Source organism: Aythya fuligula, chromosome 1 (genome assembly GCF_009819795.1).
Source record: "Aythya fuligula isolate bAytFul2 chromosome 1, bAytFul2.pri, whole genome shotgun sequence".
In the NCBI taxonomy this organism is placed as follows: Eukaryota; Metazoa; Chordata; class Aves; order Anseriformes; family Anatidae; genus Aythya; species Aythya fuligula.
The window spans coordinates 198,767,657-198,785,806 of NC_045559.1; the positions used below are offsets into that span (position 1 = coordinate 198,767,657).

At 38.1% G+C, this 18,150-nt stretch overlaps 1 protein-coding gene across 1 annotated transcript in view; it reads right to left on the reverse strand.

The window, feature by feature from the left end:
• The window catches only part of TMEM135 (transmembrane protein 135), a 176,942-nt gene that overhangs the window by 84,853 nt on the left and 73,939 nt on the right, over positions 1-18,150 (reverse strand). Inside the window, exon 5 of the mRNA XM_032187777.1 lies at positions 15,565-15,630. Coding sequence (XP_032043668.1) covers positions 15,565-15,630 — 66 coding nt within the window. The remainder of the gene's footprint in view (positions 1-15,564; positions 15,631-18,150) is intronic.

Below are 18,150 nucleotides of genomic sequence, written 5' to 3' on the forward strand. Positions count from 1 at the left end.
AGAAGGTATTAAGACTTGTTAAAAATACACCAGGTGCCGTGTATTGGGTCCCATCCCTAGTAGGATGGCTACGTCCCCACTGCAAACCCCACTGTGCCCACTCCCTGGAGAGGACAGCAAGAGGACAGCACCAGCGTTGGCACCCTGTGCTGGATGGCTACAAGTCCTTGTGAACGTAGCTGGCAGCATGAGGAGAACTCAAGTGAGACTTGCTCGACGCTGAACCCTTCTGCCCAGCTTCTCTAAAATTCTCCCTAACTTTCAAGGCACAAACTGTTCCTTCTGCTTCAGACACAAGCACAGTATTTAAACATCAAACAGCTGTTGCTTTTCATTCCAAGAGTGCTTTACCAGCATCTGTAACATAACCGCAAATTATAATCTTGTTTGTACAAAAATGCCTTGGGAAGCAACTGGGGGAGGGTCCTTCTCTCAGCCACCCGTATGTCACCATGTCCCTCAAATGTCACCACAACCCTCATAAGTCACAATGTCCCTCAGATGTTACCATGGGCACTGTGAAACAGCAACCCAGAATGAGTTGTAGGGAAATCCCACATTGATATTTTAATGTATATTGGCAGAGCCTAGCCCTAAACATTTACTAGTTATTAGGGGAAATAAAAAATAAATCTATTTTGTATTTTAAGATAAATGAATTGTTGCTGCATTTACTGCTCAGTGGCCATATAAACAATTTACACATTGTCAGCAAAGCACTAATGCGTGACAGTTTGCAGTACGCTGTAGTTAGTGTTGAAACCATACTGAAATTAATATAGTCCCCACCAAGCTCATGACAACAACTTACCATAATGGTACATTTCTGTCTTTTGCATACACAGCTCCGTTACAAGTAACAGCATTTCCCACACTACTATCACAAAATAATCAAAATATTTTGTGAACCTCGTCACTAAATGCTGTTTCTAGAAATTGCATATACTTGAACTGTAAGAATTTATATTGCATGTAACATAATGCATTGATATAATTCAAAGCTACTAGCATACTGAAATGAGAAAATACTCATTTAGGACAGTTTCATGAGTACAGTTAACTGTTGGAAAGACGTGCTTGCAAGAGAGACATTTAATGTTTCACGTTAAATTATTTCTTGATAACCACTGCCTGTACCAGGCCATATTATTTACGAGCTACTGCTTTAAATGGTCATTTCTATTTGAGATGAAATAAGGATGAATTTCAGAACTTTGAGTGGATCTCAAGAACATGGAAACAGGAATTAATCAGCCTTTCCTTTACACATCATCGCTACCATTGAAATAAAAAAATAAACGAAGAACACTTTAATTCTAAAAAGCAGTTGCAGGGTCAGACTTGATTGTGCAAAAGTTGCAGGAGGAATGTTCTGAGTTTCAGTAACCTCAGAGAGTTTTTTCTGTAAAGAAATATTTTAGTAAATATGTGTGTACTTCCAAATTTCTGGAATTCAAAACAATTTTCTCATGATGTCCCAAAACTTCTGGAAAATCTTCTGGAAAATCGTACCCGTGCATATTTCTCTCACACTCAGTCCTTCTAAAATAAAACTGAGTTCAAGGGCACGCAGATGAGACACAGAATTTGTATTCATCTAAGGGTTTTCTCCTGTATTTACACAAAGTCCAACGAGCTGTAATGAATTCCACAGGAGGAGCACATTGTGTACAAAATATCGTTATTGAAAAAGAAATATTTCCACATCTGCCTCTGTTCAGTTCCATTCTGCACAGGCTGTAAAATGACACAGCTCAGCTGGAGCGAAGAAAATTCAGAGAAGTAAATTAAAAATGACTGGTGAGCTCTTTTTACAAACAAGTTAATGGAATAAAATCCAGGAGACGCATGGAAGTCAAAGTACCTGTCTTATAAAATTATAAAAACAGAGAGGAAGTTTGTAAACAAAATAATTCATCTCTACATATGTTAAAAACATTTAGGTAATAGATGAAAGGAGAGAGCAGTGCTACTGGTGCTATCCCAATTAAGCAGCAGATCGCACCAGTCTTTTCTCCTAAGGAGTGAAGCTTGGCTTCCAAACTTCAATGAAATTTAAGAAATAGGTAGTGATATGATCCCATCAATATTATTAGTCACAAAATTTGAAAGGTGATAGTTACAGGACAGCCCAAGCATCACCTTATCACTGGAGGGCTGAAGAAAACAGAGATGAGCGTGCCACTGGGACGTCTGCTGCAACCTAAAACTGCATGAGAGCACTTGGGTCATCAAGATCCATTAATGAGTTTAAGACAGGAATTAAATAAATCTATTGCGTGACCTGCAAAACAATCAGTGATATTTTGGCCTCATAGCTGAAGTGATAAGAACAGAAGCGTACTTTTCACTTTTGTATGACTAAGTTAAACACACACCTACTCAAGTCACACGTGGAGATATTAATAGTACATTTTCTCCAGCCTTTTCCCAAATTTATTTAGGTAGTTAACTGTTTGGGGCAGGAATTATCTCCTATTAAGTTCATGTGGTTCTTGACACATGTTCCTGGTGCAACTGTAATTCAGTTCTGAGCACATGTGTCTTGAATTACTCAGTCACATGGCGGTTTCTGCCAGACCTCAGCCTCATTCATGAGAGGAGGTGAATCAAGACTGCATAGCAAAGCAAACTTATTGAGGGGCACCAGCCTCATTTGGCTTAGAAATTTTAAGCCTAAGCAGTTCAAAGAGTGTATGCAAGGGAAATATGGCTTAGGAAGGGACTAACAATGCTGCGAGCCAATCTATAGGTTACTGAAAGCTGTATTTACACATTAGAGAAAATTCAGCATGATTTTTAAAATATCTATTTACTACCCAAAACGCCCTATTCCCTTATAATGAGAAATACCCAGATACACCAACTTGACTTCTAGGGATGATAAACGTAAGCCTATGACAGTGTTCATTCCAAGTCTTTAAAAGCCCTGAATTCAAATATATTTATAAAATAATAATTAAAAAAATCAACAGCATTGAAGAACATGCTTGAATTATTATTTCCTATCCAGTGAAAAGTTTAAGTCAGCTATTTTGTTAAATACTGTTGAAATTAAGGGGACATATACACATACTTAAACTGACTCCCTACTGAGTAAAGCAGTAGAGCATGTGCTAAATGTGCCTTGGGGAATTAGTGCCTAGTGCTGCACACTCTTGCAAATATTCAAGCACACGTTAATTTTGTTACCATGAGTATTTCCATTGATAAATACATCCATAGCTGTTAGCAGGAATAACACTTTGAACACTACTGAGGTGACTATGTGGAATGAATTACAACTTCAATATTAGTTCTCTTTGTAAATGAAAATGCTCATAGAGGTGTACGAGAGATTTATCTACAGGAAGAGATAAAGAGTATGGGAGTCAAAACCTTTCAGAGGAAAAATAAACTGCAAAAGCAAAGCGAGTTATTGTCCCAGCTGACAAGCAGAAAAGGCAATTTTCTTTGCTCAACTCCCACATTTTCTTTCAGAACTCACTGTACTTCAGCAGGGCATATAAATCAACAACAGCACAGTATTTGTATTTTTAATTCTGTGTAATTAATGAAGAGTTCTTCCCTTTACTGCAATCAGAACCTCCATATAGGAAAATATAAGCCAATTGATGCCATATGTCCTTCAGAATTGTTATTCCAGATGTATTCCTTGGAGCCACAGAATTGAAGTTCCTGTTTCCTTTAAATAACACATTCCTAAAAACTCAGATGAAGCAATAAAGTCATTCGTTAATATGATTATTTTTTTATTCAGCTCCTTCATCATTTTTCCTGTCGCCTTAGCACAAATTAAAGAAACTAATTTACCTATGGCATACTAAGTTGTGAAGAAACTCAAATACACTTTTAGTTTTAGCTGTTAGCCTGAAATTTCTATGTCTAGGATGGTGACCTTACACATACAGGCATCTGAGAACTAATCTGTAAGGTTTTTTTATTAGCACAGAAGAACTTCACCCATACACTGAAGTACTTTGACGTGCTCAGATCACTTGTGTTTCACTTATCTTTCATTGTCTTTCCCCTTACCTGTAGCAAAGAAACAAATGGCATAATGCACAATTTTGTGCGAATTATTTGTTCAATTGAAGGTTAATGCCTCTAAGTACTGCTAACAGAAAATCAGAAATGGTGACGGGAGTTTCAGCAATTGCTTTCCCACATTGCCCTGCCAACAACCTCAACCTTGTTGAGCCATTTTCTCTAAGGGCTAGAAGTAATTAAGTTTCATTGCTAAATCAGTCTTGAGCTTGTCCTGAGCAGAAAAATCACTTATGCTTAATTGCATGTGGTGATGTGGTGAGCAGTCTATTAGGCAGACTGCAGATAGTGGTTTATTTTCTTCAGCTCTGCGGGGTACTTAAAAATGAAAGATCATTATTTTCTTCAGGCAGTCATTTGTATAATACTTATTTCCTACAGAAAACAGTACTGCTTAAAAAATGCTCATTTTTGGGGTTTATGTTGCATGGCTACACTAAATATTCTTTTGCAGGTTACAGAGTTTAAAAAGATGAGTCTGTGAGACATAGAAACAAGTGAACTGATTAAATATTATAATAAACGTCTAAGTTACAATCTAATTACATCATGTCGCATTAGTTTACCAACTGTACTACAAATAGTTAAAAACAAGTATATACATAAAGAAAACAATAAACTGCCCATCATTTTTAGTACACAAAGATGCCTATCTTGATATATATCCACAATCATACACACACACACCTGAATGCATGCACATGTCCAGGGGAATGCTCCCTGTGACCTTATGAAACCGTGCATACTGTTTGTTAATCAGAACCACATATTTTTCACCTGATTCCATCAAGAAAGAATTAGTTTCCATAAAATTGTAACCGACAGGAACAGATTGGTTTCATGGTGCAGAGTGGGAGAACTGCTCCAACAGCCTGCTCGTGCTGACATTCCTCCTGCCGGCAGACCAAACCCACAGCCAGCTTATCTCATGCAAGATGCTAGTCGAAAAAAGAATTTAATTCTGAGAAGACAGCAATTTAACCCTGTAAAAATATTAAAATTGAGTTAGCAGAAAACTTTAAACAGAGAAGTTCAATTAAGAGCCACTATTACTGGTTCTTGAAGTGCCCTCTGTGCTCACACTTGGGCACTGAGCAGTGGCATTTGACCTTTTCCATAACAAAGAGTTTCCTTTACATTTGTAGCGGTATTTGACTGTCTGAGGCTGGACTGTTCTCCAGGCATAGGGCTGGCCTCCCAAAACCAATTCATGACAGTTCTTTATTTAAAAGGAGGAAGGAGAACAAAAATTTGAAGTATGAACTGACTTCAAATCACTGGGGGTGCAGTACCAGAATTGTGGTGTCCAAAAAAGTTCTCATCGTACGAGGATCCCAATCCATCATATGACAGAGATGCTCCAGGGTCTTCTCCCTCCTGTAACCAATTAGTATTACACTAGAAATACTGCACCTTGTTTGGGGTATCACTTCCCAATTGGGATAGACAACCTCCCTATAAATTTGTGAAAACAAAGAGTGCTTTCACACACCTTCAGTTTTCTGGGGGGTCATCCTAAAACCCTGAGAGTGTAAACTGGAGTTTCTAGGTAGTGCACTTTGATTTTTTTTTCAAAGTTTAAAATAAGTTTATGAAAGGAATACTTAAATTTTAAATTTTGTACACTATTTATTGGGTACATATTTAAGTGATGCATTATTCTATTTTTACACATACTGAGAAATGCACGGCAAGATTTCAAAACTTGGCACTTTATACACAAAACAGAATGGGTGAGGCTGGCAGGCACCTCTGGGTCCATCTGGTCCCACCCCTGCTCAAGCAGGGACACCCTAAGCAGGCTGCCCAGCACCACATCCAGGTGGCTTTTGAAGATCTCCAAGGAGACTCCACAGCCTCTCTGAGCAACCTGTGCCAGCCAGTGCTCCATCATCCACACAGCACAGAAGTGCTGCCTGATGTTTAGCTGGAACCTCCTGTGCTCCAGTTTGTGCCCATCACCTCTTGTCCTGGCACTGGGCACCACTGAACAGAGACTGGCTCCGGCTTCTTTGCACTCTCCCTTCAGGTGTTTACAGACATGGATGAGATCCTCCTGAGCCTCCTCTTCTCCAGGCTGAACAGCAACAGCTCTCTCAGCCTCTCCTCACAGCAGAGGTGCTCCAGGTCCTTCATCACTTTTACGGCCCTTTGCTGGCCTAACTCCAGGATCTCCATGTCTCTCTTGCAGTGAGCAGCCCAGAGCTGGATCATCCTCCCTAATGCAGCCCAGCACACCATCAGCCTCTTTTGCAGCAAGGGCACATCGCTGCCTCAGGTCCAGCTTGCTGTCCACCAGTACTGACCTCCTGGGTACTCATCCACTCACTACAGGCCTCCGGCCAGACCTCATGCCACTGACCACCACCCTCAGGGTCTCGCCATTAACCCAGTTTTCCATCCACCTCATCGTCTGCCCACCCAACCCTTTTTTCATCAGCCTCTCTGCAAGGATCTTACAGGAGACATTGTCAAAACAGAAGTATTAATTGCTGCTTCTTATTTTTGTTCATATCCCTCCCAATCTTACTTGTCATTGGTTTCACTTTTCAGCAGTTCACCAGCTACTATCTAAAATTACTCATTAATAATAACCCTGATTTGTATGCTTTTCCCCAAATTCTGGGCATCAAACAGGAAGCAGAAAGCGCTGGCTCACTGACTGCAGCACATTCACCCTGATTTCAGAAAGCCAAAGAAAAGCGTTTCAAATAACATTTAGATTTATGCAACCTATTTATACACAGAGGAATTAACAACTGAAAGACAGCTACTTTATTCATGTGTGCTCAACAATATTTTTAGAAGCCTAACATATGAATGAGCATAAAATAACTTGAATTAAGGTAGCAGAAAGAATGAGAGCATTAAAAATTTAACTGGGCACGAAGCAATACAGTGATTTCTTTTTATCCCCAGTCACTTGACCAGAGGAAAAAGCCTATGATGCAAAGTCAAAAATAATTTTCGACTCCTCAGTCATTCCAATCTGTCCTGGGTTTTGTTTCTTGTCAAACCGATTTGTCTCCTCGATGGGGTTTTGAAGAATGGTCATGAGCCACTCCTCCATCTGCCATCGAAATGGGAAGACATTACTCAAACAATTGAATTTGGTGATAATTCTAAAGAGCAGGCAGGAAACACCAACAATCATTTAAGTGTGATTCTTGCATTTGCATTTTTCTCCTAGAGGAATACTAGTTATCGTTAGCTGGGAATGACTGAATGCAAATAACATTTCCACTAAAATTAAAGTATCCCTTCTTCAAAGTGAATCTACATATATTATAAGCAATGAAGTAGTTGATGTGCATTTATTTTTTATTGTTATGTGTTATGAGAAAAAAAAAAAGAAATGTGGAATATAAAGGGAATGTAAAAGAAAGTTTTAAGAAAGAACAAAATCTTTAAAATAGCTAACTCCCTCCTTCCCATGCTGCTTGTCAAAACCTTCTTGATGATATCTGGCAAATATTTGAGAGTATAATCCAATGTACATTTTAGACTCATGTTTTACTTCACAAAGGGGAAGTTATGATTATAATAATATAAATATATTCTATCAGTCTGCATTAAAAGATCTACTTTACAATAAAAAGAATGCATAGCATGATATGTCAAACATTTAAAGTACTAAACCCCATTGTTCCAGTTTATGAAAAGCAGACAGGCTACATTGCCCATACATCTAAAAAAAGAAAGAAAAAGGAAAAAAAATAAAAATAAAAAATAAATCACTTAGATAGCTTACTTACATAACTTTCAAAACAGAAGTGAAATCAAAAGTTCTCTGTTTCCAAACTTGAGTGTTATCGTTCTTAAGTGTTAACTCTTCATATTCTGGAACATGTAGCCATTATCCTGTTTTCAGGTATTTCTACCTTACATTTACATTGTACACAATACCTAAAATGTTTTCAGTTTTGATGTTCCCTACCCTATGAATCCCACTTTAAAATTATCTGGAATACATCAGTATTAGTCAAGGCTCATGACGATTTTTAGCAAGAAATAGAATATATTTAGGCAAATCACCTATTAAAAGAGCAGCAGAGTTCTTTACGTTAGGCTAAGGTTTGGAGACAAATTAACTTTCTTCTTCATGATTAAAAATGTTTCTCAACCTATAAACCACATAGAAAGGATAGCCCAGGACAATCTAGTACAGAAGACATAGTGATGTGGACACAGACCACCTTTACATAACTGAACATGTGGCAAAAACAACACTCAAACTGTGAACACTGGAACAATGTGAAGGGAATCTGGCAATTTTCCTCTCCCGGGACCTATGGCATTCTCTTTCCCTCCAGCTTCAGTTTTCACTGTATTTAAGCAGAATTATTTACTTTTAAATTACTTCCAGATATTATTGACAAGCAATTGAACTACTTTTGATCTGGTTGGTAATCCTGACCCACCAGAAGGATTTTCCAGATACCAATACTATTTTTAAATAGTTCTGACACTCATCACATAAAAAATAATAATAATAATAATAATAAAAAAAAAAAACAAACCTATGCAAATACTTTAAAAAAAAAAATAAAAATTTAAAGCTAGAAATATTTCTTTTCTGTCTTGGGGACAGAGAAAGAAGTGACCTCCCTTTAAAGGAAAAGGGACTCTGCAAGTAACTGCTTCTTTATAATTTTGCAAAGTAATACCTTTCCAAAATAAGAGTGCAAAGACAAGAGAAGTGAATACTGAAATATACAGGAAATTTAGATCTTACACCACGTATTCAGAAAATATGGCTTGGTTAAATTAAATTGACATTGTTTTGCAACATAATGAATTAAAAAAATACACATTTTTCTGTGTACTAGCAACCCTCAACCAGGAGGGAAAGAAAACACAAATTAAGATCCAAGAGACTGACAATGCTATTTTGAAGGCAGGAAAAGTCCATGAATGTTATGACACGGCCTCACAAGAATTTAAGTTTCATTGTACCAAACCAGACTTCTTTTGTATATGTCAAACACAGTTTGCTAGGAAGAATTTTAATTTGCAATGAGAACAAACAAGACTCATTCTGACCAACAGCACTTTTAAAAAGTGTCCAACATAAAGCTTAAAAAGTAGAACATCATCGGGGATATAACTAGAGTGGCTCCCATGCTGTAAGATTTATGTAATCTGAACAAACATATTTCCTTACATATTAACATGTCAGTAACAAAGTGTTCAAGACAAAAGAATGGAAATCGGAGATGTCAGGGTAGTCTGTGAGAGCAGAGCTTTAAAACCCTGGCAATAATGACATCTTTGTGATAGGAAGGCAAGAGGGTAGGGGATCAGATGTCTAGGATCACGTTGCCGTTTGGTTTGTAACGTGCCTGTAAGTGATTAGGCCTGGTATGCCCTCGAGCTAAAATCACGGGAAACAGAGTGCCCAAAGCAATTTTATTTGAATGAAAATTAATCTCAAGTGATTCACAATACCTTTCACAAGCCACAATCCTGCCGTTTATGAAGTCTTCCTGTGTTTCATGTATTACAAATGAAGCTAGCTTCATCAGGGACTACACTCTAAATGAAGCAGGCACATCACTGTGACAAAACCCCAAATATAAAAATCATATCTAGAATTCCATAATTTCTAGAATAAAACCTTTCATATAGAGAAAAGATCATCATTTAAATGACCAATCTACACCCTGTCACCTTTACAAAACAGACCTAAATAAAGTAATTGATGTGTCCTAAGATCTCTTTCAAATTGCTCTAATGACAAACAAAATCAGGAAGTCCCTTCACATGAAAAAAAAAAAAAGATTAGTTATTGCTACTAATAATAAGGATTATTGCCTAACTGACTTAATTACACAGCTGAAGTTTCCAGGACTACTGTACTACATTCTGCTCTGATGTGGTGTATGGGGCTGAAAGAGGGCAAGGAACTTTGAGCTAGTAATCACCTTTTAACATTTTCCCCTATTTTCCAAGGTAGAAATTCTATCTAAAAAAAAAAAAAAAAAGATAAAATTTCATAATGAAAAAGAAAAAGAACCTATACCTACACATGTGTAACATGTATACACACATATATATACAAAACTGTTTTAGAAACATTACTTCAGTGACTACTGAATTTTGTGATTTACCAGTTACTTATAGTGCAACCCATTATAAGAAAAAATAAATGCTTTCACATCTTCTTTAGCTTTTTATAATGTTTTTACATTTATTATTGACTTTAATAGAATTACTCTAAAATATATAAGCATCCTATCATATAACAAAATAGTCTGGTTTTGAGTTATAAAGAAAAAATACTTTGTTGGAGTATTGGATTGTCAAAACAAGACAAAATAAAACATATCACAAAAATATAAGGATGGCTTATTTGGAAATAACTGAATTGCTGTTACTAAGGTCCTTCCTGTTCAGACCAAAACAAACTGATGTTATCTTAAAAGTTGTCCCAATGCTTTTTTCAAAGCTTGAACCCAAGTGATGCAGGTAGAGCTGTGGCTCTTGGACTGTGTCATTTTACTTCTGTCCCAAGTGCAAACTGTATAGCAGAGGATAAGGTCTGTGGAACTAATAGGAAAACTGTTGCAGAATGAAGTATTTCATATTGCTGTTGCCACCTTTATGTATTTACTTCTAAAAACATAAAAGAAATTGCATGTTAAAGATCCTTACAAATCCCCTTGATTAAGTTCTAGGTAAAATTTAATCATATGTGTATCACAGGTATTTAGTATAAATACAAAATCCATCAAAATCACCTTTTATAGGTAACTGTTCATAAAACTCTACACTTCATATTATTTCCCTTACAGAAAAGTCTCAGAATGAAAACATAATCCTGAAATGTATTAAACACAGTTTTAAAGGAAAGCAAAGACATGCCTTCCTACAACAAAGTACCGGCAAATCAATGTCAACTTGGATAGATCTCTCCTCAGGCACTGCAGCTAAATCTAAACGTTATTGTGAACTGAACCCCATTGAAACTTACAGACACAGTCTAGAAATCCCTTTTCATACTTTGTTTCCATTGGCATTTCATGGACAAAGGCTTTTGTATAACTGGAGCAGAAAAAAAGAAGGAATAAACCACCAAATATCCTAAATTAACGGCATTCTTTAGTACTGCTACAGACTGAGGATTCCATTTCTTTCTTTGAAACTTCTCAAAACATCTCAGCTGTTGCAGAAATTATAAAATGGATCTATCATATAACCTAAGCTTTTTTTTTTTTTTTTTCTCTGATTCTCCTATTCAAGTCTGTCTCTTGTGCAAGATTAATTTCTCCTGTATATCCCAGGACAAGAACCCTACATGAAGATTCAGCAAGTTCCATCATACTGAAGGTCCCCCTTACATCTTAATGTTTCAGATGGAAGAGCACAACCCCTGGGGCACAGCCTTTCTCTTATGCAGTTCTTTTTTGCTGATTGACTTGAAGAACTCTAAAGATGCATACCTGAATTCTTCCACCCAGAAGAGCCAGACAGTTTACAGACTCATAAAGATGTTGTAAGAAATGAGTTAACATCCACAGAGTTCAAACATGGCTGTTATCGCTTCTGGCTCTCTGGGAATCCTGCCTCTGCCATCACCTCTGCTGTCCACATGAGCCTACCTATTTCTTCGTGTTTTTCCATTAAGCATTCCACCCCCTCTGTTTATCCTCCTGCTCCTTCTCTAGATGGGCTGCATGCATTTCTGTTTGCCTCTTCCACAGGGGCTGTTAACACCGGTCCTGCAAACTATTTGTCATAATTGGATCCCTCCTTCACAGAACCAGAGAGGGATGAGGCTGGAAGGGTTGCTGGTGGTCATCTGGTCCAAAGTCCTGCTTACATGCGGGCATCCAGCTCAACCAAGCAGGTTGCCAAGGCCCACATCCAGTCCTGTTCAGCACCTCCTCGCAAGTCTTATTTGCGACACACTGCTTCTGATTATCACTTCTTTGTTGCTCAGTGTGAATAAAGTTGATCACTTTTGGTTAAAATTAGGGAAAAGGTTTCTGTGTATGGTCATCAGATTTCAGCACTGCCTGTCAAACATATTCCATCTACCTATCATGCATCCAATGACTTCTCACAGCCACTACTAACCCTTAAACCATCTTCTGGTGGTCTCCCCCTGGGGACAGGATGAGCATTCCACAGCAGAAGCTCCAGCAGATGCAGAACTGGCAAGCAAAACTGGTAAGAAAGCATGAACTGTCGAACCTGAAGCACCAGGCTCCTCCTATTTCCTTTCTCATCCTCTTCAGCAGACAGGCTGCGGTTCCTCTTGTTTCCTCACATCCCTGCCACTGCTGCCACATCAGCTGGCACCCAGGAAGACAGCAGCTGGAACTGTGGAAGCGGCTGAAAGGAGTGAGGAGCAGATGGCAGCAGATCCCTGCCTGCTGCATGAGCACCACAAACAGCTGGCCAAGTTCCCTGGGTGGTGTCAGGTACCCCGAGCGCACAGCTCGCAGCTACGCCCTGACTCGAAAGCTTGTGGAGTTAATGAAACACATCCTGAACCTCCTGTACACAAGTGCAGCCGCAGATTTGGTGGGATCACATCTGCTCGTGCAGCTTTTGGATCGTCTTGGAACGAGCGTGAAGTGCTAACAGAAATGAGTAAACTCTGCGAGGCTCTGTCTCATGCTCCACCCCCAGGACAAAGCAACTGACAGAACTAACTAATTAACAAGAAAAACAACATATTGATTCCTGAAGAGGAATTCTACTCCGGGGTTTGATTCCCTCCCATGGATGCTACTGCACTTAGTCAAACCAGGAGCAAGGCAATTGTTGAGAAGGTTCTTCAGGAACCTTCATGATCCAAATCCTCCAGTTCAATAACTACTAACGTTGTGGACCCAAATTTGAGAACTACTTTTGGCAGCGTGATTCTGTAAACTCTCAACGGTAATTTTACAAAGCACATCCAAAAGTCAAATATCTAGAATCACCTCATTTTTCAATTCCTTCAAGGATAATTAAAACAAGATTTAAAAATTCTATAAGCATACAGACTTGAGAAGATGAATCCCAGGGAACAGGGAACGGCCAGAAGAAGGAGAAAAGGCATTTGCCCTAAGCAATGAATATTATAAATCCACCTGTTGATGACAACTGGATTAAAATGGATAACTGTTGTGTCTGCACAGAAGAAATATCTGCCCATTAATCTGTTTAGCAGTGTAGACAGAATACTGAAAATTTTAAATGAATTTAAAATAACTAAGTATCTACGTTATTTCTTCCTTCCAGTATTGAACAGTTCTACTCCCTCCTAAATGTGAAACGGGACTACACTCTAAATATTGCTGTGAAAGCCCAACAGCACTTTTGCACATTTGGACGGCTGCCCCCGGAGTTTGGACCTGCCAATAAACAAGTTGCTCGGCTTTCATTTCAGCTGCCAAGTTCACACTTCTCAAACAGAATGCGGTGAACTTTAGTTCACATGCAACTTTTTTTTTTTTTTTCTGGCTCCCCTTCTACTTATGCACTGTGCAAACGTTTAGCAATTCCTTGGAAGAGCTAAAAAAAAATTAATGTGACTCTTCATAATTATATGTTTCTTCTGGAAAAATTAATTTCTTTTGATTGTTATTCCTCATTTTCAAACTAAATGAATTCTAATTCAACAATAGAATTTAAGGAAGAGATCTTCCTTGGGTTGAGATATTTTTTCCCCTGCGTGTAGCCTGATAAAAATATAAGAGAGAAAAAAGGCCTTTTTATTTCTCTCATTCTAACATTACATGACTTGCACTGAAGTCCAACCCAGGCTATGGTGTCACGGGACACGGCATGCCGGCATATCAGTTCCCCATCGCCAAACGGATGCACTTTCACCCAGTTCCACCCTCCCTAATCACAGCAACAACCTCTCACCACTTATCTTCTCTCTAGCCCTTGAGGCAGTTTAATTGATAAAGATCAGAGGAAATATCTGAAGAAACAACTGAAACATTTTCTACCACATCATTTCTACAGCATATGATGTAGCATATACATTAATGACCAACATTGTTCACAACAGAGATTGTTATGCCTGTGAATCATAGAATCATTCAGGCTGGAAAAGACTTTTAAGATGATCTCGTCCAACCTTTAACCTAGTACTAATGTCCACCACTAGGCCATGCTACTAAGTTCTACATCTACACGTGATGTCCCAGTGTTTTAAATGTGTGATATTATTAGTAACAATCTTAAAAGAATCATTTCATTTTTTTCCCCCATAATTCACATTATTCACCAAGTAACTACAGGGACAGAGATTCCACGATCTTTCTGAGCAACACATTCATTAAAACACAGAAAATAAAGTACCCCTCACTGAAAAACTAAACAGAGAGAATGCGGAAGCATTGCAAATATTCCAAAACTAGCACTGCTGAAAGTTGTATTACACTCTTCTGTAGGACAGAACGAAAAGCAGAACATAAAAATTATAAAGGATCCAAATTCAGAAAAGTTAAAGCTGTAAACATCAGAGCAGGAAATCTCAGGTACATCTTCAGATTCTGATGCAAAGATATATCACTTTGCTCAAAAGAAAAATTAAGGCAGTTTCACCAGTGTAAGGAACATTTTACAACACAGCTGGGATCCCAAGGTAAGTCTTGGCCTAGATTTCAGACTGAATGCACAAACTTTTCACAAAGTTACGTAAGAATTTGATGAAAATCAGATTGCCATGAAAAAAAAATAAAAGTTTCTACATTAAAATCACTGTACTGTGACGTCCAGCTGTGGCAATGCCCAGATCAGTTCTCACTTCCAGAGTGTCATGACTGACTGGAGTATATATATTTTTTTAATTTTCAAGCTAAGAATAAATTTCATCCCCTAGTATCGGAGATATTAGCAATGTTCAGAAAAATGTTAACCTGACAACAACACAACAGAGAAAGAAAAATGTTCACCATCAGCAGAACTATGTATAAGCAACATAATATTCAAATATCCCTTATTTCAAATACTTAATGCATTAACACACATAAGGTATAATGTATATTATGTTGTATATATAATTACATATAATAATTACTATACATACAGTAATTCACATACTACCTGAAGCTACTTATTTCTTGGGAGAAAGACAAAGGATGAAGCAAACTCTCTAGAGCTACCCTGTAACAAAGCTCAACCTCGTGAATTTCTCTGGATTCTACTTTTTTTTTTTTTTTTTATATAGAAAACCCAATGAACAATTACTTGGGTAAAAGGACACACTTGAGACTCTTGTATTATAATGCTAATTTATGAACCAGGCAGATAGAAAAATAGAGTGTTTTGGGAAGAATATTTAATCTCCCACAGGACAGGATTTAAATTCTCTTCTCTTGTTTAAAAAGCCTTTAACATAGTTATGCAATTTATATATAATCCAGCCCTCTTCACTTACCTGAAGGCAATATAATTCCCCCAGGAATTTTTAAAGCATTACATTAACAAAACTTTATACCACATGTGCAAAAAAAAAAAAAAAAAAAAAAAAAGGAAGAAGAAAAAAATAAAAGATGTATTTAGCCTTACTTCTCCGTGTCTTAAAGGTGTAATAGCTCCTCTTGCTACTGCCATTCGGAACAACGTTTCTGTGGCCTGCATCAACAAACACACACAAATTAGATATTTTTTAAAAGTCAACCCAGCTCATGAAGATTTGTTTCAAATTTAACATTTTTTTAAATGTCAGCTACATTCAGCATTCATTTTACAACTTTGGTAAGTTATTTAGAAAAGTCTTCACAGGTTGGCAAAGGCTTATTACAAAGCAAGAGGTGATGATGAGACCAAAACCCTCAATAAAGGAACCACATGTTCCCTCCCCAGTCACTGCAGTGGTTACACAAGATTCTTCACAGACATCAGAGATGTTCAGCCCCAAATAATGGTCTTCCAGAGGTTGTCACAAGAAAGCAGGTTGCTAAGGGGAAAATAGGTGCATGGTATTTTACAAAACATGAAAGCAATTTATTTTTTTTAAGTGGCTGATTAATATTATAGCCTTAAATTAACAAACAACCAAGAGCACGATGAAACTCTCTTCCTTTGAAGTACCTGTGCTCCTGTTGACACCAGGAATTGTGGCATCATAAAACACAACGTTGTTCATGTGCAAAAGACAGGGAACACAACACTGGGGAAATCTGTAATTAGGTCAGGCTTTAGTTAGGTTGCATGTGTTCCTGTGCTAGTTGTCCCATCCTTTGTTTAATTTGGTGGGACACTGAACACATAGTTCTGGCATAACCATCGACTACTGACTCGTAATTCAGGCAGTAATACAAAATGATAGGTTCTGTATCACATTTCATTCTGATACAAAAACTCAACCCATCAACACAACTGCAACATGCAAAGAATGATTTCTATAAATGACCAGTATTTCTGTTGATTTCTCAACTTTGGTTTTAAAGTACAAGTATGCCAAATTGCCATGTTGTTATATTTACAAGCTGGTTGGGAAAAGGAGCGAAAGAATCCACTGGTTACATAAAAACGTGGATTGGCACATCAGTATACACAAGAATAGATTTGTTTCAAAGAGCTGTTTCCATAGCAAGCAGAGAAGCAGGTTTCAATTTCAGCTGCAATGAAACATGTTTTTAATATCTGTTTCTAATAAAAAAAATTACTCTAACATTTAGGGATCTATGTTAAAAAGTAATGATCAGGCTGTTTGAAAAAAATGCTTTTAAAGTTTTAGCAGCAGTAGTATCTGACTGTCTTTCAAAATAGCAATTTAAAAAATTAAGCAGCTCAATGCTTATGTGACTGCAAGATTTGGGGGTGCAGGCTGCAGTCCTACAAGACAGCTGTATCTCAACAAATATGGTACCAAAGACATCTACTGAGATTAATTCCTCGGTCTTTCCAGGTGCAGATTAGGTAGGTTTTACCTTTTTACCCCCGTGTGGGGCAGTGCCCGAGTGGGGCTCTTCTTCCCAAACCTTTATCCTCTGAGAGGTGAAGTGAACCTCATACAACCTTTTGTGTTTCCCCAAATTGGTTTCTTTTATCAGCTCTTCCCACCAACGTTTTTAAGGATGTTTCAACCGAATTGAGCATTCTGTCAATACAGCTAAGCTCCTTTTGTTTCTTTTGAAAACCACTGGGGTGTGTGACTTTCTTTTCACATCTCCTAGTATAAGATCTCTCTTAATACTCTTGTACTCCCATAGCTCATGCCAGATGTCAAAACCATTCAGAAACAAGGAAAGAAAAAAAAAAAAAAAAAAAAAGAAAAGAAAAAACACAAAAATCCAAGAGAAAGCTTAGAGAAGTTACATCGTTTAAAAGGATAATGATCAGACCCAGGCTTCTCAAAACTCTAACATCACACAAACGGATGATTACATTGATCAGGCTAGGAAAAGGCTGCCAGTCTTAAAATGGGAACTTATGTGTAACACTTCCATTTTGGACAAACTCCCGCAACGTCTTCCATTTCCAGCTTTCTCCTCGGCAAACCACAGAAAACAGAGACCGCTGGGGCCATCGGTTGGCCAGGAGCACGTTGCCCAGGGCTTCATCAACCACACGTTGACCGACTCCAGGGATGGAGGCCCTGCTGCCTCCCTGATCAACATGTTCCAGTATTGCACAACTGACTTTTCACTGGCAAGTCCCAGAAAAACTGCCATTTACAGCTGATCTGCAGAGATTTTCCAGAGAAGCACAGCCTAATTCCCCAAATTCTCTATCAGGAGTGGAAATGCTTCACGTCAGCTGAGCAGCAAGCTGGCCTCCCTCCTCTGGTTTCCGGCTGCGACAAGACAAGCCACGTTTAAATCCCGAAACGCAAAGCACCCTGCTGCCACTCAACCTGTACAGGTTGAACATGGAGGAATAAACACAGAGATGGAGAAGGGAAAAGGAGATTTGGACAAGGGATTAGAGGAGTAAAGGGGGACTGGGGCAAGGAAGCTCCTAAACCCAAGACATATACTGGGAAGTGGAAGTCAAATGAAATTGATAATTTAGAGAAATATCAGCTAGGTAAGGTGCTAAAAACAGGAACGTTATTCCATCACCTAAGCTTAAACCTTACATTTACCCCCCTATTTATTTATTTTTTTGAAACGGTAAATTCAGTCACGCTTAATGCTTCATAAAGAA